Raw genomic sequence first — 27140 nt, forward strand, 5'->3', positions numbered from 1 at the left:
AGGAAACTATACTTACACAGATGTTTAAATGAGTTAATTCACGTAAAGTTCTCACAAAAAGTTCCTGAGATATGGGAGGCACTCAATAGAAACAACCTGTATAATTGGTTGACTACATAAAGATACAAACTTACTAGTGTTTCCTAAAGTGAACTACAAAGAGTAAACTAAACTAGAAGTTCTATTAAGAATTATATATTGATGATTTTAGGCACATGCGTAAATGTAAAATATTAAGTTAACTAAAGTTTCATAAATCCTATCCTTAAGAGACAGTTTCTGAACTGTCTAATTATTACTGTAATTCTACTGGCCACTTACATCTTTGGAAAATATATTTTCCTTATTTATAATTATAGTACTAGTATTCGTAAGGCAGAGATCATTTAAGTTTGTCCATTTTTATAGTACCTAAATAACTTCCAAATTTTACTTGATTTTGTTTGTCTAAAAAAGCCTTGTATTTATTTGTAGTTATATTGTAGACAAAAAGAGAGCCAGTCCAATAAGATGATCCTGGGGCTCCCATCACAATTAAATCCTGTAAGAAAAAAAAAAAATTATTATTTAAAGTTTAAGCTCACCACCCCAAACCTCCTCCCGATACACAATAGATAGTGAAGAGAACATATTTTTATGATAATAAATTCCAGAAGTAGGAATATTCTGTGAAGTTAAATCATACCAGGAAAAAAAAAAAAAAAAAACCCAGAGAAGTTGGCTAATGGATTTCTACCTAAAAGTGAAATCTCAGAGAAGAAACTCTGAAATTCTCATTTAACGCATTTATCAGTGGATTTCAAAAGTTGAAAGGAGAACTACTGAACTCTAGGGTAAGCTTTTGGGAGACAGGCAATATGGTTCCTATGAAAGAAAATCATATGTGGGTAATTCATGTGTGCTAATTACGGAGATGATCATGTGTTGCCAAAGAATAAAAAGTGGACTTAATTTATTTCAATTTGCAAAGAACCACTGATTTTTCTAATAATGTTAGCTTAGGGGAGAAAAGTCCAATGGAATATGGGGCACATTTTGTTATACATAGGAATTTAGGAGAAGGAGAAGATTGGAATGAGCACGCCCTTGTCTGGTATAGTATGAAAACTCTCAGCAATTAAATCTCTTTAGCATATTTCTATATTCCTAAATAATCCTAAACTTTAAAAAAGTCGACTTAAACTGAAGAAAGCATTTTCTTTGTAAGCATTTTAAGCATTTTAATATAACTGTTAATATTTGCAGACACTGTCAACCCCAAACTTGATATAGCCTGATCTTCATGGGCTCAAAAAAAAATTCCTGAATTCACAGTGTGTTTTTAAGAAAAACTGAGAGATTTGGGGTTGAGTACAACTGTGCCCTTTCATAGGTATCCTAGAAAGTTAAAAACAGAGTAAAAAATCTTGGGAATATTATCTATCTGATTTAAGGGGATATTAAGTTCTTACATTTCCCAATTATAATAATTTTAATGAAAAATATAGACTAATATGCTCCCTTTGCCCCTCAACTAGAAATTTAAAATAACACACTTGGGTTATTTTCAATACCTAAGTTAACAAGATAATTAACTGTAGCTACTTTTTTCATTACATTATTGAAGAAATATTCTTCACTATAGATTTTAGTTCATCTTATGTAGTATAGCCATCTATATACTGATATTTTATTGAAATATATATGGAATTTTTGAGTGGCAAAACTTAAGTTGTAATACTCAAATTTAAGAGATAGGAAGATGTTGCACAGTTTTTACTTTAAAACATATCAGTCTTCCAAATCATGAGAAGAATTAAGATTCTATATGTTAACATTTATAGCAGCTATTTTTTGAACAATTACCTTTGTGTAAAAACTAGATATTCCAGCTTGACATGACGCAAAATTTTCTCCAAATTTTTTCACATAATCTGAAACATTAAAACAACTCAGAATTATATCTTAAAATAAACATATAATCTCCATAATTTGTTTCTTAAATAAATTCTTACAGAAAGGTCCTTTAAGGTCTATAGTTTGTACTTTTTAAAAATAAAAACCAGTAACCTTGATATAATTTAACAAATCCCTTCCATATTAATATTCAAAATATTCCTAAGAAATGGCAATTAAAATATCTCCCTCTGCTTCTTCTTCATAGGAAGGACACACAGCATATACTCAAAAAATTTTTGTCAAATAAGACAGAGGTAGGATTTATGATTCTGAGTCCATGTTTTCTTTTTACTGTATATATCTAAGGTGTGCAACATCACGTTTGACATACATATACATAGTGAAACAGTTAATACACTTAACATACATACCTCCTCACAGTCATTTTTTGTACATTGAGTGAAATCTACTCTCTTGGCAAACTTCCAGTGCACAATAATTAACTCCAGTCCTCATGCTGTACATTAGATCTCTAGACTTATTCATCCTACACAAATGCAGCTTTGTACACTTTCACCAACATCTCCCCATTCCTAACCCTCTCTCTTCTCACCTTCTTCTCTATGTATTTGACTTTTTTAGATTCCACAGATAAGTGAGATGATACAGTATTTGTCTTTCTGTGCCTAGCTTATTTCACTTAAAATAATGTCCTTCAGGGTCATCCATGTTGTCACAAAAGTCAGGATTTCCTTTTTTAAAGGCTGAATAATACTCCATTGTATATGTTTATGCATATATGTGTGTATACATGCATCTCACAACTCCTCATCCATTCAGTCATCTGTCAATGGACACTAAGGTTGTTTCTGTAACTTGGCTATTGTGAATGCTGCTGCAATGAACATAAAAGCACAGATCTCTTTATGTGGTACTGATTTCATTTCCTTTGGATATATACCCAGAAGAGGGATTGCTAGATCATATAGTAGTTTTATTTTTAATTTGAGTAACTTCTCTACTGTTTTCTATAATGGCTGTACTAATTTACATTCCCACCAACAGTGTGCAAGGGTTCCCTTTTCTCCACATCTTCGCCAACACTTATCTCTTACCTTTTTCATAATGACAGTTACAATAGGTGTGAAGTGATACTTTATCATGGCTTGTAATTTGCATTTCCTTGATGATAGGTAATGCTGAGCACCTCTTCATCTACCTATTGGCCATTTTGATGCCTTGTTTGGAAAGAAATTCATTTGTTCTCTTGACTATTTTTTAATCAGGCTATTTGGACTTTTGCTATCGAGTTGGTGAGATCCTTATATATTTTAAATATTAACCCTTTCTCAGAATTATGCAAATATTATCTCTCATTCTACAGACTGTCTCTTCACTCTGTTGATTGTCTCCTTTGCTATACAGGAGCTTTCTAATGTAGTCTCATTTATTTTTGCTTTTGTTGTCTGAGTTTTTGGTGTAATTTCCAAAAACTCATTGTCTAATGTCAAGTAGCTTTTCTCTTATGTTTTCCACTAGAAGTTTTATGGTTTCAGGTATTATGTTTAAGTCTTTAACCCATTTTAGTTGACTTTGATATATTTGCTAAGATAAGGGTTCAATTTCATTCTTTTGCATGCGGATAGCCAATTTTCCCAAAGGCATTAAAAAAAAAACCAACAACTTTCAGGTTCAGGGTTCATGTACAAGTTTGTTGCATAAATTGCGTGTTGCGGGGGTTTGGTGTACAGATTATTTCCCCATGCAGGTAATAAGCATAGTACCCGATGGGTAGTTTTTTGGTCCTCTCCCTCCTCCCATCCTCTACCATCAGGTAGGCCCCAGTGTTTGTGCCTACTTTGTGTCCCTTGTGTCCATATGTACTCAATGTTTAGCTCCCACTTATAAGTGAGAACATGTGGTATTTGGTTTCTGTTTCTGTGTTACTTCGCTTAGGTTATTGACCTCCAGCCCCATCTAAGTTGCTGCAAAGGACATAATCTCATTATGCTTTATGGCTGTGTAGTATTCTACAGTGTGTATGTATCACATTTTCTTTATCCAATCTGACATTGACAGGCATTTAGGTTGATTCCATGTCTTTGCTATTGCTAATACCATTTATTGAAGACAGTATCCTTTCTTAGATTTTGCCCAACTGAAAATATAGACTGAATCAAGATCTGCATGGACATAAAGGTCTCTTATTACAAAACCCCACGAATGAATGCTTTTGGAACTTACTAAGGGGGCAAAGCTTTGCTTCTTCCAAAAAACTGATATAAGTAAACTTCTATGAAAATAAGAATTGGAACCACAGCTTCCTTTTGGCTTTGCTAAGCAGAAAACTTAAATAAATTGGTAAGTCATTTATAATGACCACTTCTAGTCAGGAGTTTTCATCCCTTTTAAAAATATATATCTTACATGATCCTGTATTTTACAATTGTAGATGTGTTAGGTTTATGGCATCTTGAGATTTTTGCAGTATGTGGCTAGGTATATCTGAGAAAAACTAAAAACTCTACTATGAAAATGTTTTAAAGATAAACTGAAAACTATTAGGAAAAAGAAGATAGCAAACAATCAGAAACCAAGACTGAGTTTTATTGCAACTGAGACTCAATATTCACTTTTTTATCTTTTGGGTATCCAAAGGCAAAATAGGAATATATGTAATATAAGCTGCTCTGTGATGTCACATTCCAGGGAAGAAAGACCCACATCTTATTAGCATCAATAATTGAACTCAAATATCTGGCCAAAGTTTTGCCAACCAATACAATTTTTCTTTGGGTGCTGAGGGATTTGAGAGTGAGGGTGGTTAGAAAATTAGAAATTTGCATTCATATGTTTCTTAGCTTCCTAAAGACACGTTGTTGGATTTTAGTTTTGCTGCAGATATCATCTGACATGCTCTGTTGACATTCACCCCAATTCTGCTCACTTCTGTTATGTCCTAGCTCTGTACCTGCTGATGCTACCTATAGCATAGAGTTACCATGAGAAAAATGTTTCAAACTCAAGACACCAATCTCTTGCTGCTTAAAGGAAAACATGTGAATTAGAAAAAGAGATAGTGAGTGTGAACGAAGGATTTGTTTACACTGATTATTCTTCCTGATTACTCCTGGAAGCTAAAGGTAACAGGAAACCTAAAGTCTTTCTTATTAATCAGACTTCCAATATAATTTCACAATTTAAATGTCCTTTATTTGCTGGGTACTAGTCTCACTCACACCAAATTGAAAGTAAATTTAATGCAAAAGTGGGTAGTTACCAGCTAGATTTCAGAGTTATTCAAATTGTAGAATTTTTATAGCAAAGTACATTTATGGAAAAATAATGCTATTGCAATTAGCTAAAGAAAGAAACTGAGTAGTTAAAAAGAACATAATTACTCAGAAGATCTCCCTCTCTTCTGAACATCTAAACTTGAACATACATTTAAAACACTAAGAGATGTTCACTTACTTATCTTTATCTAATTAGTATCAAAATAATGCCTTACCTTGATAACACGGAGCTATTCTTTTACTCAGTTCTGTTCGTAAATCAGGGGGCATTCCATAGCAACCACCAGTGGGGAGCTTATTTTCATTCTTTATGTAAAATATATTTTTCCATCTATGCCCACAAGTCTGAATAAAATAAAAGTAGACCAAATGATGTGAAAGCTCTACCCAGGATAGCTGATTTCACGATGGATCAGTGGACCAGTTACAATACCTACCACGATGGATCCATTTTCTCCTGGCTGTCTGGAAAGTGTGACCCCCAACCACTGATTGTCTCTCTCTTCCAAACAAGTCTTTCCACAAGGTTCTCCATTAGGGCTACCTATAGCATTTGAAAATAATTTTATCATCAGTTGTATTGAAAACACTCTACAAAAGCAGAGAAAACTGTGCAATCATCCCCAGTATTTTTCCATTAACTACTTCTCTATCTTATATTCAGGGCACAATGTGAGGATAAATGTGAATTACTCTGTGCCAACGTAATTATTCTCTAATACAAGGTGACTTTTGTTGTAGAAATGACCTCTGACTGGTAGCACCATGAAGAGATAGACTCGATCATATAAGAGATAGCTAACAGGACTAGGAGTGGGAAAGCCACTTAAAGCTAATACCAGGTTGTGCAACTACAACTGCTGTGTCTAACGTTGGGAAAAGATTTAGCCATTTATCTAACAATGTAAGCAATATTATCAGAGCACTGTAAAAAATGTTTCTTCTACAGAGATATTAAGAACAGAAAGACTATAAAACATTCTCAGCAATTAAGGTACAATTAATTTATTGGAGCTGGAAGGTGATGATTAAGCATGCAGAAAGTGGAACACAGAATTAGCATGGCAATAAAGCCTTGCGTTTATAAGAAACTGCCCTATGTTTACATTTATTGGAATATGACTCATGTTTTCAACAGAGATAAAGTGATTTGGAAAACCAGATTATCTCAGTAGTAAATAAAAAACTTCAATAGACACTTTGGCAAATGCATGAACAGCCAAACATAAATAAAATACTCATGTACTAGATAGTGCTTCTATACTACCTAAGAAGTGGTCTTCACAGTGATCATTTTTTTGTTAGCAAAAATTCTTTATGTTATAGCTGGGTTCCTATTAAAATCCTATGTTAAGTAATTTCAAATAAGTTACTTTGGGGGAGAGTAAGATGCAGTGTCCTAAGATTCTTTTTGCTGTCTCTATTTTCACCCTCTTCAGTTGGCATATGAAAATTTTATTGCATCTGTTCTTAATTCTGGCAGTTAAATACATTAGCATCAATTTGATTGGATAAGGCTGTGGAACTTGGGTTTGTTAATTTTGAACACTGGTCACTAGGTACCAAGTTTTCATGAATTTATGGTGACCATTCTCTCTATATCATTGGCACTTTGTCTCCTCCTATAATGTTGACCCCTAAATGTAGGTTCCTGGGCAAACTCAGAACCCTTACAGAGATAGACTAATATTTTTACTTATTTTTTTGGTACCAATGGGGGTCTCACTATGTTACCCATGCTGGTCTTGAACTCTTGCCTCAAGTGATCCTCTTGCTTTGACCTCCCAAAGTGCTGGGATTACCAGCATAAGCCACCATGCCTGGTAAGGCTAATATGTGAGAAGTGAAATTATTTGCACTAAGTCTTCTGGGTAGGAGAGATTTTGTTTAAGGAGTGTGGGAAGATGTTTGTTTATACTTTTGTTTTCCAAAATGTCATTGAGGAAAAACAAAACCTTTAATCACAACTGAAGTGAAGAAAATGTTTGAGCTCCTCCTCCAGAGATTCTGCTTCAGCAGGTCCAAGTGAGGCCCTGATTACCCTAGGTCAGCGGTTCCCAATCTTTTTGGCACCGAGGACTGGTTTCATGGAAGACAATTTTTCCATGAGCAGTGGTGAGGGTTGGAATGAAACTGTTCCACCTCAGATCATCTGGCATTAGATTCTCCCAAGGAAAGCACAACCTAGATCCCATGCCTGCGCAGTTCACAACAGGGTCTGCACTCCTGCCAGAATCTAATGCCACCACTGATCATCTGACAGAGGCAAAGCTCAGGCAGCAATGCTCACTGGTCCACCACTCACTTCCTGCTATGCAGCCCAGTTCCTACCAGGCCACGGGCCAGTACCCATCCACAGCCCAGGGATTGGAGATCCCTGCCCTAAGTGGTTCTCATGGTCAGGAACACTGTTACTGTGAAATGCAGAGAATGTTTTTCTGGACAGCATACACATAGAATAATGACAACTCCCACTAACTGGTAATGGCTTCCTGGAGAACTAGACTGAAGGGAGGAGGACTAAGACTAGGTCTGGACAAAGAATGCTAGGGCTGAATGGCAATGGTTGCTATTAGATTTGGAAAGGAGCCTTGCTGTGGTTCAAACCTTGATAAAGAATGGTCCAGGTGGACACATAAAGTCTCCGTGTTAAATTGAGAAAGCAAGGGATGAAGACAGAAATGACAGGAAAAGAGAAGGAGAAAACAGGGAAGATGGTAGGAGGGAAAAAAAATTGTGTGTGGGAGATAAGTAAGGTCTAAAACAGGAAGTTGTTATTGTGGCTACCTGATGCCAAACCAACAGAATTTAAAGTAAAACAGAATGACAAATAAGGCATTTTCATTTTCATTATAATACAATTTTCAGTTTTCATTAAAATAGATTTTTTACTGTCAAAAATAGATAATAAATGGTAGATTCAGTCTACACGAAGTTCCTGTTATTTACTACAACCCACGTTAATAAATACCCTCTGAAAATACTAAAGTTTTTGTGAAGTTATAGTCAACACTCAGTTAAGACAATTGAGCAAGAGGAAAATCAAGGACAGGAGAGGATGGGGCTCACAAAAAACATGGCATGTTTAATAGACACTTTCATTACGATTACATCCAATATTTAGAAACAAATCTATTATTCTAGACAAAGCCACCCAGAAGATTAAAAACAGACAATAGTTTCGCACCACAAAATACCATTGAAATAGCTTGATGGAAATGGCCAAAAAATTATGTGCAAAAATAGTGTATTGTTATCTGTTTCTTAGCTGAACTGTTTTGTAAATTTCTAAGTGAAGACTAGACAAACTCTTGCATTATGAACTGTTATCTGTTTAATATTCTGCATTGCCTCCTCCTCGTTTTAGTTTTAGCTCCATCAGGTGGCATCACAATGTCATCACTGCCCAGGCTCACACTGAGGTTTACACACATCACAAACTACTCACTTTCCCACTTACTAACATCACTTCCCTGAAACTTCTTTCTCTCCATGTGAGTGCCTCTCAGCTCTCTGGGAAAACAGCCACTAAATCATTAGGCTATTTTAAGATGTGTCCCATGTAGTCTCACCAAAGTCCTGGGACTTTATTTCCACTGTGGCTCATGCCCTTCCCTTCTCTTTACTGTAGATTAAAAATAATGATTCTTAGAAACAGGAGAACAAATAGTCCTCCAGAAGCCACAAGAAAGAGATGTTTACCTAAGAACAAATGTGGGAAGAGCTTTCCCAGGAAGCCAGTGATGTGGTTCATTCACCCGTGAGCAGAAGAGTTTTCAAATAGAAAAACATATGGCAGGTTTGTAAGTGGGAAGTTGGTGGGGTGGGGGTCAAAATGCCACTAGATGTAATTTCGTATCTGTTACAATGTGGTTCCAAATAATAATTGCCTTCTAATATATAGATAAAATTTCTGATTCATTAGTTTTCAAATATCTCTTATACAGTTGTTAGTTAATCCACTCTTAGATACTGACAGATGACTCTCAACATCAGTACTCAAGGGTTCTCAGACACACAGGATACGATCACTCAGAGGAAATTATGGTAAAATTGATTAATATCCTGTAGGAAGAAGTATTTTCATTTTTGTTAGGGTTAACGACATTTATTGATTTACAATGTTTCTGGCCTACTTCCAAGGCTTAGTAAATAGTGACCTCATTCGTCTTGCCCAGGACTGTATCTTTGTCATAATCCCACCCCCGACAAACAGCCCAGAAATGGGTGCTGAAATGGAAAGGTCAGTAAATGAAAAACAATTCAAAGCTTCTATTATGGTTTGATTAGGCATCTTCTATTTGTTTGATATATATCTTAATTCAAAACATGTGTAAAAAGAATGAATGCACAGCCAGAAAGAAAGTTCATGAAAATAGTCATAAAACAATGATTCTTTCACAGAAGAAAAACCAACCTTAATAAGTGAGCAAATACATATACTACATTTGGATATGTTTCCCCTTTTCACTTATTAACACTGCTTTTACCATAGAGGCAGCCCCCAACAGCAATGATAATACTGAGGTAACTTTCAAGTACTGGTTACAGGCTAGAATCTGCTCAGAAAACATCCTGTAATTCCCCCTAGTGTTCTGGGTTTTTTCTTAATTTCTGGGACTTTTTCTCTTTTTATTTCTTAGAGAGTGAGGATCTCACTCTGTCACCTAGGTTACAGTGCAGTGGCATGATCATAGCTCACTACAGCCTCAAACTCCGGGGCTCTTGTAATCCTCCCACTTCAGCCTCCTGTGCAGCTGAGGATATAGGTGCCCGCCACCATGCCCAGCTTCTCTTTTCTTTTGTTGTGCCCGCAGAATCTTAGCAGAAGAGGTAAGACCTTCACATGATCAGCTTGTGATCATGGCCTTCTCCAAAGCTTTTCTCCCTTAACCTGTGTGATCCTGAGTCCACTCCTTTCCCACTCAGTACTCAGCCTTGGCTGGACATTAGAATCAATGGAAGGGAGTTTGAAACCAGTACCTCCACCTGGGCCCCACTCTTAGAGGCTCAGACTTGACGTCTCTGGGCTAAGAACCAGACATAAGAATTTTTTCGAAGCCCCCCAGGTAGTTGTAGCATATGAATGGGCTTGTGAACAATTGCTCTACAACGTAGCTCAGGGGTTCCCATATTTTGTCTTCCCTGGGTCATACTGGAAGAAGAATTGTTTTTGGCCATACACAAGGTACACTAACACTAATGATAACTGATGAGCTAAAAAAAAATTATGAGAAAAATCTCATATTTTAAGGAAGTTTGTGGATTTGTATTGGGCCACATTCAAAGCCATCCTGGACGACATGGACATTGATGTATTAACAGATGGTTATGCCTTTTCTTGTATTATATTATTTAAAAACCTACTGTTTTAAAAATAAAAGTAATATCTTTTGTTCCCCCTTGTGTTTAGTTACCTATTGAAATAGCAAATGTTAAGGAAATTGTCTTTGGGTAGAAATACAATATTTCTAATTTGGTCAAAAAGGACGATTATTAGAACTGCCATGAAAGCTAATTCTCATCAATTTCTCTGACAGAACACCATAAATAACCTCAGATTATCTTTATATTTTATCCAAATGTCATGCTGAAGTGATTTATAATCTGGTTTTCAATTCAGTTCATACATTACTCATCTAAACTCTTAGTAAATCAAATCAGCTCCATAATTGAAAAAGTACTTTACATGGTTTAACATAAAAGAGGTGAGCAGAAATTAACATGTGATAATTTTCCCTGCTTTTAAACAACTAGAATGACTAATTCTTTGCACAGTTGAATGGATTTTTCCACTAGATATTTAAAAAACAAAGCCACATTAAAAACCATCTCCTTTTAAGCCTATCTTTCTCTTTCCTATTTTGTTTTTTAACTTGGGAAAGCAAATGTAAAAATGCATGCTTACTACTTCAGTTTCTTTCTTCCTACTGATGTGTATCAGCATATATAAATGTGTGTAGAAATGCAAATAAACAGCAATTTTCATCAAAGAAAAAGTTAGGTACATTCTTTACTCCTCCCCCTTTGTTATTCATATCACCAGTTTTAGTGTCATTGCTCCAAGTGTGACAGGGACTACAGGAGATTAGATATTTGACCTTTTATGTCACCTCCATAAGGGCAGATTGACTTTTGTTGACAGCAGCATTCTCACAGCTCAAGATAGTACCTTACATGCAGTAGGCAGGAACTTAATATGTATGAGGGAGGGAATTTTGAACTACATTATATCACCACAAAAAAACCCTTTAACTAGAATATACTACTGCATAATTATCACCAGACTTTCAGGGATCTAAGCTTTGGAGAGGTCTTTTCTCTTTACTATGATTGTTCCCTACTTCTCCTTCCAAAATATTATTTTCTTCAATTTTAAGACAGTAACAGATGGTCTGAAAGGAAACAGTCTCTGAGTTTGAAGATCTTTACAAAGGATAATTTGTGAGTGGGATAACTTAAGACAGAATCAGCTGGGGTCCACAGAAGATGCCTATCTCAGAGGGTTTCTGCAAAGACTGTGGAGTAAATGAGATATGTGTGACGTGTTTGGATGACAGCCTGGCAGAGAAAACATGCAAATGTTAGTTGCTATTGACATCATTATATTAAAGATTAATGTCAGCATATTAAGCTGCACATGCATTGCAGCATACAACCTGGCTCGTAAAATATATGTGGCATATCATTATTGGGGAACTGGAATCATACACATTAACTCATTTTACACCCACAGTAGTAGCAGAGGATGACTGTATTATTAATTCTATTCTACAGAAGAGAAAATTCAGTCTTAAGGAATCAAATAACTTGCCCAAATCCATAAGTGGAAAGATTAGAATAAAAAATATCTTTGATCTCTAAGTTATTTCACCCTATAGCATAGAACAATAGAACCCTAGAAATATTTCAGACATATGAATTAACTGAAATCTATTCCACTTTCTGAAGCTTTTAGCTGAAAATATATAAAATATAGCAAATCTGCCTACAGACTGTACAATCAACTTTCACTTGTTCAAGAAAAAGGTCACTTACTTGTTCCCTATCTTGCCCTGCTTTTTTCCTCCCTTTAGAATGGTTCTCAGTATTTTGGCTTTCCACTAAAGAAAGAAGGACCAGGGAAAAGGTCAGACTCTAAGGTCTTCTTTCTATACAACTTTTGACAGTGGAAGTGAAATACTTTGTGGCTGGGAAAGCCTGGGACTTTCAAATGCAAGTAAATGTCTGCTTTATCTACCTGCGTCACTGTACTGTGACTTCCCCACCAATTCAGACATTTGACTGGGGCTCTCAGTCTGACTTTCTGGCTACTAAGACAGCATACATACTTACCTGATCTTTCAAAACTCATGATGTGATGTGAAGTTTCAGAAAAGGAGTAAAAGCCCTTACCTTCCACCAACTGCCTTTTTTTTAAAGCTGAAGCTCTATTCCATTGTAAGACAAATCCTATACATTTCAAACTGTTCCACTCTAAAGTTTTCCTTAAATAAAAAATCCTGAAACATGAATGACCCTTGTTCCAATTCCATGTTTTATAAAGAGTCATTCATTCAAGATAATTTCTATAAAAGCAGTAAAGTATATAATCCCTTCACTCACATAAATTCAGATTAGGAAAAATATGGGATTAAAAGTGAGAAAATCAATTCAAATATGACAACATGACAAAATTTACCATTGCAGGGCTATGAGGATGACAGAAAATTTATGCTTGTGTATGCAAGAATGCCTGGCACCTAGTAGGTGGTCAATAAATAAACGATAAATGCCTCTGCTCCTCAGGGTACGTACATTATGGTGCTTTAAACTGAGCCAGCAGAGGGCGCTCACAGTGCTGCAAGAATTGATCAGCAGTCTTCAGCTTTTTAATTCAAATGGCCCCTTAGTTTTCCCTTTTAAGTCCTAATACTTACTAAATCCATTAATACTAATCCATATAGTATTAGACTATATTAAACTATGTACTCTTTTCACACATCTAGTTACACCTGGTGGCAATGTTTCTAAAAGATAATGATGTTCATGAATTCTACCATAATAAAAATAATTTTGGGTAATGAAAAGTAAAATATCCAAGTTTTAGAGGTGATAAAGGACATAAAAGTATTAAACTTCTAGAACTCTTTTCCTCCAGCTAGCCTAGTGGCAAATAAGAGTCAAAAGAGCAAAACATCAAAGTTAGAAACCAAAGTTAGTTTTTTTTTTAATGTGTTTAAATGTCATATTTTCATATTATCTAAACAAAACCTGACAATAGCCAATAATCATGCTCAATTTATGTGAGAAACAGTTTATATAATTGTAGGCCTGAAAAAGCCAGTTATTTCAGCTCTCTCTCTCTCTTTTTTTTTTATCTTATTCTATTTAGAAAGAGTTCAAGAGGTAAATGTCCCCACAGAGTAGTGCCAAGCTTTATGGTTGTAATTTTATAAATCTGGGCTGATCCTGAGTCATCATGAGGCCTCAGAACTCTATACAACTAGGTCACTTGTGGGTTTGATTTTAGGTTTGGGGTCTCTGCCAGGGACCTTGTTCTCAAACTTCTTCAAAATCCCACAGAAAATGTACACAAGTCTTTTTAATAACTGAAGTCAAAAATGTGCCCCAGCTGATATATCTTGTAAACATAATTTAAACAGGGAAAGTTACTCTCTAATTACTAATACTTATTGCATGCTTACTACATACCAGTTTTAATACATGCAAAGACATGTATTAACTCACTTTTCATAACATCCCTATGAAGCAGATTATCAGCCCAATTTTATGGATGAGGAAGCCAAAACAAGGGATGACTAAGCACTTGCCCAAGGTCACACCACTTGTAAATGGGGAAGGGAAAGGATTAAAACTCACACTATCAACCACCATCCGATGCTAACAGACAATTAATTGTTAGTACTTTTCCATTATTTTCAAATATGGACATTTTGAATAATCCTATACTATTCTGAAACAACCTATTAAAAGAACATATTTCAACCTCTAACATTAGAAAACAAGAAAAGAAAATTCTGAACCTCCATGGTTTTCAATTAATCTCTTGGATTTAAAAATTCATTTGAAAAAACACACTAATGTGTGGATGCCACTTTGTATATCTTTGAAACAAGAAAATACAAAAATGTAAGCAGAAAATACTCCAGGGAAATCTGCTTGGTGGTCAGTATTAAAGTTCTATGTTTGCTTTTGGAATTCACAGGGTAGGATGGCTGAAAAAAAAAAAAAAAAAAAAAAAAGACAGCAACGAAAGAATTAAAGGAGGTCAGGAAGATAGGAAGGCTTAAAAATATATTAGAGAAAAAACAGTGAGGAATGTATCATATTATCCCAACCAATGGAGGATCAGAATGAGATGAAGAGTTACAGATATCAAAGGACGTTTCTCTGGGCAGAGTTTAAAGGATAAAATAAGAGGTTATATTGACAATGACTGGCAGACAAAACGATAATAGTCTATTGACTTCTAGAAAACTTTCACAAGAAAACAGACTGGTATTGTGGTGAGGTAGACTTCGAAGGGATTCATAAACAGATGGTACACATTGACCAGCATTTTCTATACAGGGCATAATGTCAAAAGAACATGTCTAATCCACTGCACACAAGAAGTCCCATAAAAGGGGTTTTTAAAACTAAGTCTACAATCTTACTACTTTCTGAACATTTTTGTGAATTATAGTATTTTATGTAGTTTATATAAAAAAGATTTTCTATGATTTTTTAAATTTCTCAGAGGTAAACTGAGAACAAGCACACGGCATTACTGAGCCCAGACCTGTCACCTGTACGTCCACTTCCATATTCTAATTTGATGTTTCCAGCTAATCTTAAAATTAAAAATCCCTGCTTTTAAAGACAGTCATTTTCAAGCTCCTATTTCAAGAGTAGGTGTTACTGTTTGAACTACCTGATATGAGCCTTTGGAACCCAAAGTGGACTTAGACACTTTGGAGTAAGGCTGAAATGTGCAGCAAATCCCAGGGGATTTTGCCCAAATATAAAAAACATGAAAATTATTTCATGTTTATTGAGTCCTTACATGTGCTCTTCAGAAACAGAACTGCGTCCACTACTCAGATTTCACTCCTCCAGGAAGGCTTCTCCCATTCATTTCTTCTCATCACTGTGTGCCTGTCTATTGTCATGCTTATTACATTATCTCATAATTATCCATTTACCTGTCTCTCCCTTCATCTGAACTGAGTTATTCGAGGGCTTCAACCATGTCTTATTCAACTGTGTATATCCAATACATAAGTAATAAAATGTATTAAGGAAGGAAGAACCCAGTTAAAAGTTATTGATGCTTGCTATCATCTCACTTCTCAACCCTCTGCAGTGGATTCACCATTAAAGCTTGTGTTACCAATGTTACTAATGAACGAATTCTCTCTATATCTAATGAGACCTCACAGTTTCTCACCCTGGTTGATGTCTTGGCAACTTTTACTACTGCCAACCACTCACCTCTTCTCAAAACAGTCTCTTCCTTTAATCAGATTAATGTCACATTGACCTGATTTTTCTTGCTACCTCCTTGGCTTCACCCTCTTGTCCCCCCCTCCCCCCCCCGCCCGGTTTCTTTTCTTTTCCAGCAGTTCTCAAGCATGGATGAATACTGGAATCATCTGGGGACCTCTGGAAACTACTGGTGCCCTATAGACTTACCCCAGAGATTTTATTAGTTTGAGGTGGGCCACCAGAACTGTTAAAGCGCTGTATGAGAATTTAAGTTGCAGCCAGACTTGAGCAGCACTATTCTAGCCACTTCTCAAACTGTAGGAATCCTTAGAAATTTGCCATTGGCCATTTGATCTACTTACCCCAGAGAGACGATAATCAAAGCCTTGGAGGTGAATGGTGTTATGTCAATTACTCTTACCTCTGGTTTGCTAGTACAGACCTCTCTACTGTCTACCACACCCATACATGGAACTGATCACTAGATATTTACTTCTATATCTCACAGGAATCTCAAGCCAATGAAACTCATCATTTTGCCAGAAAACCTGCTGGTCTTCCCTCTTTCAGTACATTGCACCATCAACCATGTCACAGCCCAAGTTAGAAACTTCAGTAACACCTTTGGAACCTTCTCACTCAACTCTTGCATTCAGTAATTACCAAGTGCTATCTACTAAACATCCTCAGAAACTCCATGTTCTTCTCCATTGTCACTGCCAGTGTCTTTGTACAGACACTTGTCATCTGTAGTCTAAATTATAACAAAGTCTTCCTACACCTGTCTGCCTTCAGTCTTGACCCAGTTACTCCAAAGCGTTCACGAACCTGCAACCAGAGAATATGTCAAACACACAAATCTGATCACGTCACTCCCCAGTTTTAAATATCCTAGGGTAAATTCACACTTAGAGTTGTATCAAAAGTAATCCCTGCCTGCCTTTCTAACCCACAGTTTAGTTCACACTCCGTAGTGCAACTGTACACATTTTTTAGTTCTTCAAAAGCATCGTGCTCTCAAAGACTTCCGGGTCTTTATACACACTGTTTGCTCTTTCTGGTAAATTTTCCATAGCCTCTTCTTCTGGCTAACTTCTGGTTATTTTTCAGTTCCCCCACTTGAACACCAATTCCTCAGGAATGCATCCTTTTATTGTCTTACCTAGATTAAATCTCACCATACTTTCCCATAATAACTTATCTTATAAACTTTAAAGCCCTTGCGACAAGGAGTATGTTTCTTCTGTAGGCCCAGGTTCTGGCCCTTAGGCATCCCTCAATGAACACCGGAATGGATAAATCACCCATGTGTGCAATGGATTTCCACATCTGTCCCTAGAACCATTGCCAAGGGCATCTATTTTCAAGTCATTGGGTATATCACTCGGTGACCAAGTAAACTTGGGGCAAAAACTAACGTGCATTTAGAAAGTCTCATCTCTCAAATCAGGTGGAAACCTCATCCTTTTGGAGATAAAGTTTGGGAAACTGCTGGAAATAAGGAAACTTCTGTCCAGTAACCTGATAGTTTATTAATGAAGCTCTCCGTCTTGATTTTCTACACAATTGTATAACAGCCTTCATTCAGGATGATTTTTCAAAATGACCAATCTGCAATCTCAGCTTCATAAGATACAATTTAAAGCACATTGCAAATGAAAAAATAAAAAGTTATCAAGAAAAAACATATTTGAAGTTTTAACAGTGAGATATTTGCTATTTAATGTTAAGCTAATAACTCCTATGAATCAAGTAGAAGTGAGGATTAGGTAATCATTAGTTTAATAATGCAATGCTAATTAAATTCTTTCAAATAGGTTATATAATATGAACCAGGAGGCTGGCTAAGGTAATAAAATTTCCAGAAAGAAATCTAAATATGGGTAATGGTGACTAACTTGAGATGGGTCTTTTCTGGAAGAAAGAGAGGCACAGGCAGGCAGCTTGAAGGCCCAGTAACTATAGAACACTTAGTTTGGAAAAGAAAGTGAAAGTTCTACTCATTTATGCATAAATACCAGGAAAGTATCTCCTAAAAAGTTAGTGTTATTTTACAGAGGGAACTTAATGTTTCTCTACAGCAGTGCCGTCCAATAGAAATATAATACAAGTCCATTGGAAATTTTAAATTTTATAGTAGTCACATTAAAAAAGTAAAAATAAAATTTTATTTCATCTGATATTTTATTTAGCCTAATAAATCCAAATTATGTAATCAATAATTTTAAAATGTTTGTTTCAATATATAATTAATATCATGAAAATTAACGAGTTGTCTTATACTAAGTATTCAAAAGCCAGAATGTAATTTACATTACAGCTCTCTCACTGCTGACTAGCCACATTTTATGTGTTCAAGGCCACCTATGGTTAGTGGATACTATACTGGATAGCGTAATTGTATAACTTTAGACTATTACCCAAATGAGAGTCAGTGTGTGTATAATGCTTTCAGTGGTAACTCCAAAGTAATGAAAGATCTGGAGTGTTTTTTGAATAACCAAATAAAAACCATCTTTTTAGTGTAATTTGATAATCATTTCTATGTTTTATTATGTTCTAATTATTTAAATATTGATAGTCCACGGATGGACTATGCTTAACTATATTAATTGAGTCATTATTTGTGACACCTTAATTTAGGAACCAGCTATGATTCAAGTTTCCTTTAAACAAGCCTGATGATGCAGAGTACCTGGGTGGAAAGTGGACCTGTGGAAATCACCTGGGTCTCCTCAGACATAGTCTTCATGAGCAAGTCTGGGCCCAGACCCTCCTGACAGAGACACGACTTTCCTCTGGTACAAAAGGAGCGAGAGAAGAGATGTCTCTTGGGGAGTCAGGAAGGTAGGAGGCGGCCAACAATATATATGCAGGAAGAAAAGCACCTTGTGGTACTATCTAGGAAGAAAAGCACCTTGTACTCGCCTAACGTCTCTCACCCTGGGCATTCCAGATAAAGGAGCAGACTCATTTCTGCTTGTGGCATGAATATACCATGATATGGGACAACTTGTCCACAGAGGGTAGGGTGGGGGAGATATGGACCTCCTCTTTTGAGGGGAGGGGTCTATCCAAATTAACCATTGATCTGAAATTCTACAGAGACTCAAAAACGAGTACATGTGGATATTTTTAATTGCATTGGAGATGGGCGCCATTTGAAGACCCTACACCTTCAAATTCTTGATAGCAAGTAAAGCTATTACAAAGGAAAGAAGATACCTTACTGACATGGCAATCATAGATCAATCTTTAGTCATTATAACATTTTTTCCTTCGGCCAAAAAATATTTCTCATTGTTTGTCATTTCAACTTCTACTGTGTTTTTTTTTTTTTTTTTTTTTTTTTTTTTTTTTTTTTTTTTGAGACAGAGTCTCACTCTGTGGCCCAGGCTGGAGTGCAGTGGCGCGATCTCGGGTCACTGCAAGCTCCGCCTCCAGGGTTCACGCCACTCTCCTGCCTCAGCCTCCCGAGTAGCTGGGACTACAGGCGCCCGCCACCACACCCAGCTAATTTTTTGTTGTTTTTAGTAGAGACGGGGTTTCACCATACCAGCCAGGATGGTCTTGATCTCCTGACCTCGTGATCTGCCCCTCTCGGCCTCCCAAAGTGCTGGGATTACAGGCTTGAGCCACCGCGACTGGCCTCAACTTCTACCTTTTAATGTGTTACCTTTTAATTTTTAAACTTTTAGTTCAGTTTATTAATTGTCCCTATTAACCTCAACCTGCTTATTACAGATAACATACAGATAATAGATTTAAGTAAACAATAAAGAAGAACCGCTATTTTTTGAATGTCTATTATGTGTCAGTACTGAGCTAAGCATTTTTGCAACATTAGAGTCACCCACATTTGAACAGGACAACTGAAGCTATTTTATACAGAAGATTCACACACACACACACACACACACACACACACACACTTCTACAGAAGATGGCTTATCTATATTTACACATACTCTTGAAACTTCTTCATACAAAATAGTGCACAGCCCACAAACCTAATAATCCTAAAATATCTTTATTACCAACGTATTGTTTTCAGTATTTTATTTCTAGACTGTAGCCTCAATCCCTATTTTATAGCTTTAAGCTACCACTGAATTTATTCTGAATAGAAAGAGGCAGTTTCTTTACATAAAGAATAAAAGATATCTGTATTCTTTAGAACGTCACATGAGAAATAACTTCAGTCAACTCTTCAGCAAATACTCAAGGCATTACTATCACTATTAATGTTTTAACTCATTGATTGACCAGAAATCTTTTTTCCTTTCATCTCAGTAAGTGCCTTGTAGATTGGTCAAAATTTTGAAAGTTAAAAATATCAGTTTGGCTCATTTCTAATCAATTATCTTACTCATAAATCTGGTTAATAAACTTTCCCTCCACTTTTATTCATTCATCCATCCAAAAAATCTTCATTTAATTCCTACCTATTACATATCGATCATGTTTACATTTCTCTGAGAACAGTCAACCCCAATGCTACACATGCCCAAACAATTTTCCCCTTCCATCGACAGGCACGATGTTAAATTTAATATATTATGTCATGATTTATCCAATTAAACACAGACATCCAGAAATAGATTCAGTGTCCATCCAGACAGGAAGTAGGCACTAAATACCAGTAGTTACAATGTCATGGATCAGGAAACTATGACAGGACAACAGAAATAAAATTGCTCCCTCCTGAGACCTTGCCAAGATCCTCTGGCAGATTAAAGTTGTCAGTTCCACTCCCTAATTCTTCACCCACAACTCTCTCATGCAATGAAAATTATGCTTTGCAAAATCATTCCAAATGTATGGGTCTGTGAATGTTTTATGCATTCCTACTGTGATTTCTGGTATTGAGGATGCTTAACAAGAGGCTAGGGCTTATTCTACATGCTACAGACAACTCGTGGACTTTTATAGGTGTTCGAAGTTAAAAGTAAAAATTCCGTTATGTTTATACTCTATTTGAATTCATTCGAAAGAAAGGAACCAGCTTCACTGTTTGAAAAAGAGCAAAGACTACTATAAAATGCAAAAGAAGTTAAAGATCCAATAACCAATCTCAAAAGTCCCTTTACAGCAAAGAAATATAAAGTACCAATTTTATTCACCATTTACAGATGACCTACCAGCTCAGCAGGCAACATATTAAACCATTCACTTAATTTTATTTGCACTGAAGATGCATACATGGAAGAAAATGGCTTAGACTTTGGACCCATTCAGACCCTAGTGTGACTTTAGTTCCCACCTATCACTCACTAGCTAATAACTTTTAAAAAGGTATTTGCAACTCTGAGCCACAGTCCTCATACATAAACTAGGAACAACGTCAACCATGACCCAGAGTTGCTTTGAGGGGAAAAAATTAAGCAATATGTATAGCAGTAACACTTTGGAATAAGATAGGTCTTGTTATTTAATATTCGTTCCTCTTTTTCCACTTGTCTGTGTGCAACAAACTTGTCTTTGAAACATGAAACTTCTCCCCTCTATCAGTACACATTTTTCAGCTTGTCACATTGAGACATTGGGAAATGACTGCAAAAAGATGGACCCATATAACATGAGAGTTTTGGATGACGGTTTGGGGAATGGAAAATTATACTACATTAACAATGAAGATGCCAATTTTCCTTTACTTTTACATTGCATATTGTAAGTAAAACTATCACTTTTTTTCTTTAGACCTTTAGGTTAAACGACGGGATATGGGATCAATTCCAATTGCTATTCCTGATATGCCCCTAAGCCTGTTCTTTAAGAAGGTTGATAGGACAAAGATGGAAATAAAATTATCAAGTCTTGGCTTAGCTGGATCCTATCCTTAATATGCTGAGACCCGCTAAAATGTGCTTTACACACGGAGAGACGGGCGAGAGATGAAGAGAAAGTATCATAAGAAATTTCCCTCTACCATAGTTTTTGTCAGCGTACTGCAATCATTGCCATAAGGAGAAGGGAGAACGATATTAACAGAAAGGGAATCCCTTTTACATTAAGGAGGGAAGATGAGATGGAGTTGAAACTGACAACTTTACGCTCTTTAAACCAGAAGTAACAGGCGACTTGAATCTTTCCAGGACTTGCCATATGGTGGGGTCCACATAGGGGGTCGGGAGGTCACTAACTCCTGGTTCCACACCCAACTCACCCAGCTGGAGTTGTTCGCACGTCCGGCCGGGATTCTTCCCGATCCTGCATCTGTAAATCGCCCCGGGATTGATCACTGAAGCGTTGGCGAGCCAGTTGGCAGTGGGCGCACCCACCACGAGCCTGAAGCGAGACACGTGCACGTGCGCTCAGACGTGAGCTGTGCTGCCCACTGAGCTCCCTGTCGCAACAGATGTGCAGTCGGCAGCAGGGCAGCTTCCCCACCTCCTCTTCCGCCCACCACCCCCGACTCGAAGTTCCAAGACCTTGCGCCAGAACGCACCCGGGGTGCTGCCACCCCAAGATAAGTTAGTTTCCCCGGCAGATCTCCAGCGAGCTGGCACTCGCAGCGTTTCCCTCCTGCCTCCTTGGGAGGGAGAAAAGTTTGAACCGGGCAGGGAATCCCTTGGGCGCCGTTCTCACGCCGCTCTGAGCTGCTGAGGGCTCATTGGTCCAACTCTACTCACCATCGGTTCGCCCCGTGGCTGTGCAGCACGACCGAGTAACCGAACAGCGTGTTGGGGGGGCCCTGGTAAAGCAGCGCGCTCTCAGTGTCCACGTTGTAGGGGCGGCCGGTCGGGACCCCCAGGCACAGCAACAGCATCACCGTCTCCCGGACGGCGGCCCTTCGGGGACCAGGTTCGCGCCTCGCTTCCCAAGCCATGGGCTCTCGGTGGGGAACATTCAACACTAAACGGCCACTGCCCCAAAGTTGCACGGGATGCGACGGTTGGCCAACGGGGAAGAACGCCCCAAGAGATGAGGCGCAGCGTGTCCGGCGCCGGCGGGCTACAGGAAAGGAAGGAGGGAGGGAAGAGGAGGGGAAGTCGGCCCACCGCGGGCGGAGCGATCCGGCTGGCCTGGGATGCCGCGCACTCGCCCGGCCCCACTCCCGGTTTCTGCTGCTCGCCGGGAGTTTCGGGTTCTCTCGCTGATTCTCCGGGTACGGGTCGCTGGGTGGGGTCCCGGGCGTGGTGCGGAGGCGCAGGGCCGGGCCCCGTCTCCCCTTACGCGCGGCTGCAGGGGGCGCTGGGGAGCCTCGGCTGCGCAGAAAGCGCGCCCCGGCCCGAACTCCCAGCCCGCAGAGCGCCGGATGGTTCTGGGCTCAGTAAGAGCGGACCTAGATGGAGCACGGGCTTCCCCTTTTAACAGTAGTTGGGGCCTAAAAGCTGAGCTGTGTGGCCCCAAACCGCGCGCCCTTCGCTGTGACCGCCCAGCCTCTAGCAGGCAGCCCGGCGTGGCCCAAATGACAGCCACAAACTCGGGGACTGGGACTGCAGCGGGGAGCCGTCCAGTTCTTTCGTTGATAGTCAAGCACTGTGTCTTGTTTTTCAGGTGTAGGCAACCACTAGATAAATTATCAAGAGCCACAGATTAAAAACAACAACAACAAAAAAAACTCGCCGAAGACCCCTGGGGAACATTTTAGTGACAGAGACGTTATGGCTATTCTCTTCAAGACCCACACTCGGCACCCTTCTATGCCCACTTCCTTCCTCCCCACACTTCCTCTGCACCCCGGCCTGTGTGCGTGAGCAGGCGAGCAGCAGCCGCTCAGGTTGAACGGCAGGCGGTTATAGGCTGTGGCCAACCCTAACAGTGAGGTTGGGTTAAGGAAGCACTGTGACTTGATTCACTTTAACTAATTCTGATTGCTCCAACTGGTTCTTGATTATCCTCTTTCCACGCACCCACTCAGTTGCCACGGGACACACCTGCTATTAGGGGTGTAAACCCCAGTGTGGGGTCAGGGTCCTAATGAGCCTCTGAAATGTGCCGGAGACCCATGACGCAACACACCTGAACTGGGTAGTGAGTTTCATTCTAATGCAATCCAGGTGTGCCCTGCCTTTGTTTTTGTTTTGTTTTGTTTTGTTTTGTTTTTTCCCTTCAGCAACCAGAGAGACAGTCATAGGTGATTATTAGACTGATATTTTCAGGAGATGAAGGTCTAGTTTTTTTATTGTTGCTATATGTAAAAAGAAAAGACAGGAAAAGTCTGCATCAAAGAGTGTGTCTGTGTGCTAAAACCCTGCTGGAATAACACATCTGACACTAATGACAGATACATAATTAAAATGCTTATTCATTTATTCAGCACATTCATGGAGCAGGCACTTGCCTAGGACCGCAGGATTCCACCAAGAGTAAGGCAGGACTGATACAAACTTTCAAAAAATGTTTGCTCCAATGGTAGATAGAAAAATTTGTACTAACTAGAGAAAATTCCAGGTGAGGACACGTAAAGAGAGATGTGAAGGACCAGGAATCTTGAATCAGGCTAAGAACGGAATGAGCAATAAGAGGGCTCCAGCGGGGCCAGGTAGAAGAACTGAAAGAGCTTCCCTGGCTAGTGTATTTAGCCACCCCACACACAGGTTGGTGTGATATGAGCCTGACTTAGAGAAGCAGGAATACATGGTGAACCTCATAAGCCAGGTTAGGAATTTTAAATCTATGTTGGGGCTGACAGGAAGTTGAGGGATTTGTTTCGGTCAGCTCTGGGTTTCAGAAGTGTGAACGCAAGACTGAACACAGAAAACCCAATTTTGGAAGCCCCTGCAACAATAAATAGAGAGAGGATAAGCCCAAGGGGAAGTATTTCTCTTTCTTGAAAGACTCTCCTCTCAGGGCACCACTTTATTGAACTTTTTTCTCCTCCCTTCCTGTCTGGGCACTCTGAGTCTCCTCTGCTGGCTTCTTCCACCGTAATTGTTGAAAATCCCCAGGCCAGTTTTGGATTTGGGGACTGGGTGTGTGGTGATAGCATTCATAGAGAAAAAAACACTGAGAAATTAATACGCATGTATATGCATGCATGCAGATGGGGGCATTGATGGGTTAAGTTTTAGCCATGTGGAGTTTGAGATATTTTTGGAATGACAGGATATTCTAGCCAAACCCAATGCAATTATTTTCACTCTGTCAACAGACAAAATATGAGGAATATTAACTTTCTCTTTACAGTAAAAAGTCGATACGGTGTGTGATAAATCTATTGTAAAAATGAAATGGCTTCCAGAAAGCTAACAATCAGGGCCCGTGGAGAATGGTGCTGATGTTTCTCTCTGCAGTAGTGCCAAGTGTGTTTCTTTCTTAGTAGATCTACATGCTGATTTTAACCCAGTTCCACAATTAGCTTACATTGTCGTTATTCTGAACTACGCAATCCTTCTTGTTTGCAGCTACAAAACCTCCAGTTGAGGCCAAGGACGTAGGTATATTGAAGCCATTCTGACACCCTCCAGAAACTGGCAAAGCCAGATCTTCTGATCTGAACCCCTACCAGTTTCTTTCCCTCCCTTCACCAAAGTCTTTTACAATGAAAGCCACTCAACACAATTTGTTTCATAGTGTAGTTTTGGTGACTAGCAGTCAATGGAGTGGTTGATAAGGCAGGACTTTTTTCCACAGTTATGGTTATAGCTATGATTCACTACCTTTCGAGAAATAGCCACCCTACATTATCTCACAGGTTAACTGAATTTCCTTCCTCCAAGGCTTAGAAAACAGCTCGCTTTTCCTAATGTTAGCAGGAACAAAGTGTGTTTCATGATGCTTTAAAATAAACTGAAGATACTGCTATCTCTCTAATCAGAAGGATGTTGAAGAAAGACTCATGCCTATCCCTAGCTCTCAACCCAACATAAATATTTGGGCACTCAATTATTAAATGTCATTAAATGAATACGTATCAAGTGCCCACTATGTGCCAGAAAATGCATTATGGACTAAAATTATAGTAGACAAAATACAAGTGATCTTTAACCTTGTGTAGAAAGTCCTCCCCAGTAGCGAGGATTCTAATGGGGACTCACCCTATTTTTCAGTTGTTATCAAGAGTAAGCATTTCTCCTTCCAGAAAGACTCTCTTCTCATGATACCACCTTATTAAGCTTTTTCCTCCCTTTCTATCTGGCCACTCTGAGTTTCCTCTGATGTCTCCTTTCCCTCCACCATAAGTGCTGGAAATCCCCAGGGCTATATTCTGGAACCTCTTTCATTCTCTTTCCATCTTCCCTCTTTAGGAGATCTAGCCCATTTCCTATGTCTTTAAAAACAATCTAAATATTATAAGTCATTAACAGAAATGGTATACTTATTTCAATAGATGCTGAAACAGCATTTGATAAAATTCAGCATTCCTTTATGATAAAAATTCTCACCAAAATGGATATAGAAGGAACATACTTCAAAATAATAAAGGCCATATATGACAAACCTACAGTCAACATCATACTGAACACAGAAAAAATGAAGGCCTTTCCTCCGAGGACTGAAACAGAAAAGGATAACCCCTCTCACCACTGTTATTCTACATAGTACAGGAAGTCCTGGCCAGAGCTATCAGGCAAGAGGAAGAAAGAAAGGGTATCCAAATTGGAAAGGAAGAAGTCAAATTAGCTTTGTTTGCAGACTACATGATCTTATACCTAGAAAAATCTAAAGAGTCCACCTGAAAGCTGTTAGATCTGAGTCAGTAAAGTTGCAGCATGCAAAATCAGCATACAAAAATTAATAGCATTTATATATGCCAACGGTGAACAATCTGAGTAAAAATCAAGAAAGCAGTTCCTTTTACAATAGCTACAAAAATATACAATACCTAGGAATCAATTTAACTGAAAAAGTAAAATATCTATTCAAGGAAAACAATAAAACTCTGATAAAAGAAATTGAAGAGGACATAAAAACCCAGAAAGAGATTCCATGATGATGGATTGGAAGAACTAATATTGTTAAAATTACAGTACTACCTAAAGCAATTTACAGATTCAATGCAATTCCTATCAAAATACCAATGACATTCTTCACATAAATCAAAAAATTCCTAAAATTTGTAAGAAACCACAAAAGACCCTGCACAACCAAAGCAGTCCTGAGCAAAAAGAACAAAGATGAAGGCATCACACTACCTAACTTCAAAATTTACTACAAAGCTATAGTAACCAAAACAGCACAGTCCTGGAATAGAAACAGACACATAGACAAATGGAACAGAATAGAGAATGCACATATAAATCCATTCACATACAACCAACTAATCTGTGACAAAGGTATAAATAACATACAATGGGAAAAAACAGTCTCTTCAATAAATGGTGCTGGGAAAACTTAATAACTACATGCAAAAAAATAAAATTAGAACTTTCTCACCATACACAAAAACCAAATCAAAATGAATTATAGACCTGAAATTATGAAATTACTAGAAGAAAACATTGGATAAATGCTCTAAGATATTCGTCTGGACAAAGATTTTTTTGTGTAATACCTAAAAAGCACAGGCAACCAGAATAAAAATAGACAAATGAGATTACATCAAGCTAA

General features: G+C 38.0%; 1 protein-coding gene across 1 annotated transcript in view; it reads right to left on the bottom strand.

Moving 5' to 3' along the window:
• ITGA4 (integrin subunit alpha 4) overlaps positions 1 to 23408 on the bottom strand; it is an 82211-nt gene extending 58803 nt beyond the window's left edge. The window contains exons 1-6 of the mRNA XM_010368683.2: positions 22277 to 23408; positions 21811 to 21932; positions 5612 to 5718; positions 5390 to 5519; positions 1846 to 1913; positions 412 to 541 (exon numbers count right to left, since the gene is read on the bottom strand). Coding sequence (XP_010366985.2) covers positions 412 to 541; positions 1846 to 1913; positions 5390 to 5519; positions 5612 to 5718; positions 21811 to 21932; positions 22277 to 22473 — 754 coding nt within the window. The 5' untranslated portion in view covers positions 22474 to 23408. The remainder of the gene's footprint in view (positions 1 to 411; positions 542 to 1845; positions 1914 to 5389; positions 5520 to 5611; positions 5719 to 21810; positions 21933 to 22276) is intronic.
• Between the last annotated feature and the right edge of the window lie 3732 nt (positions 23409 to 27140).

Source organism: Rhinopithecus roxellana, chromosome 14, assembly GCF_007565055.1.
Source record: "Rhinopithecus roxellana isolate Shanxi Qingling chromosome 14, ASM756505v1, whole genome shotgun sequence".
NCBI lineage: Eukaryota > Metazoa > Chordata > Mammalia > Primates > Cercopithecidae > Rhinopithecus > Rhinopithecus roxellana.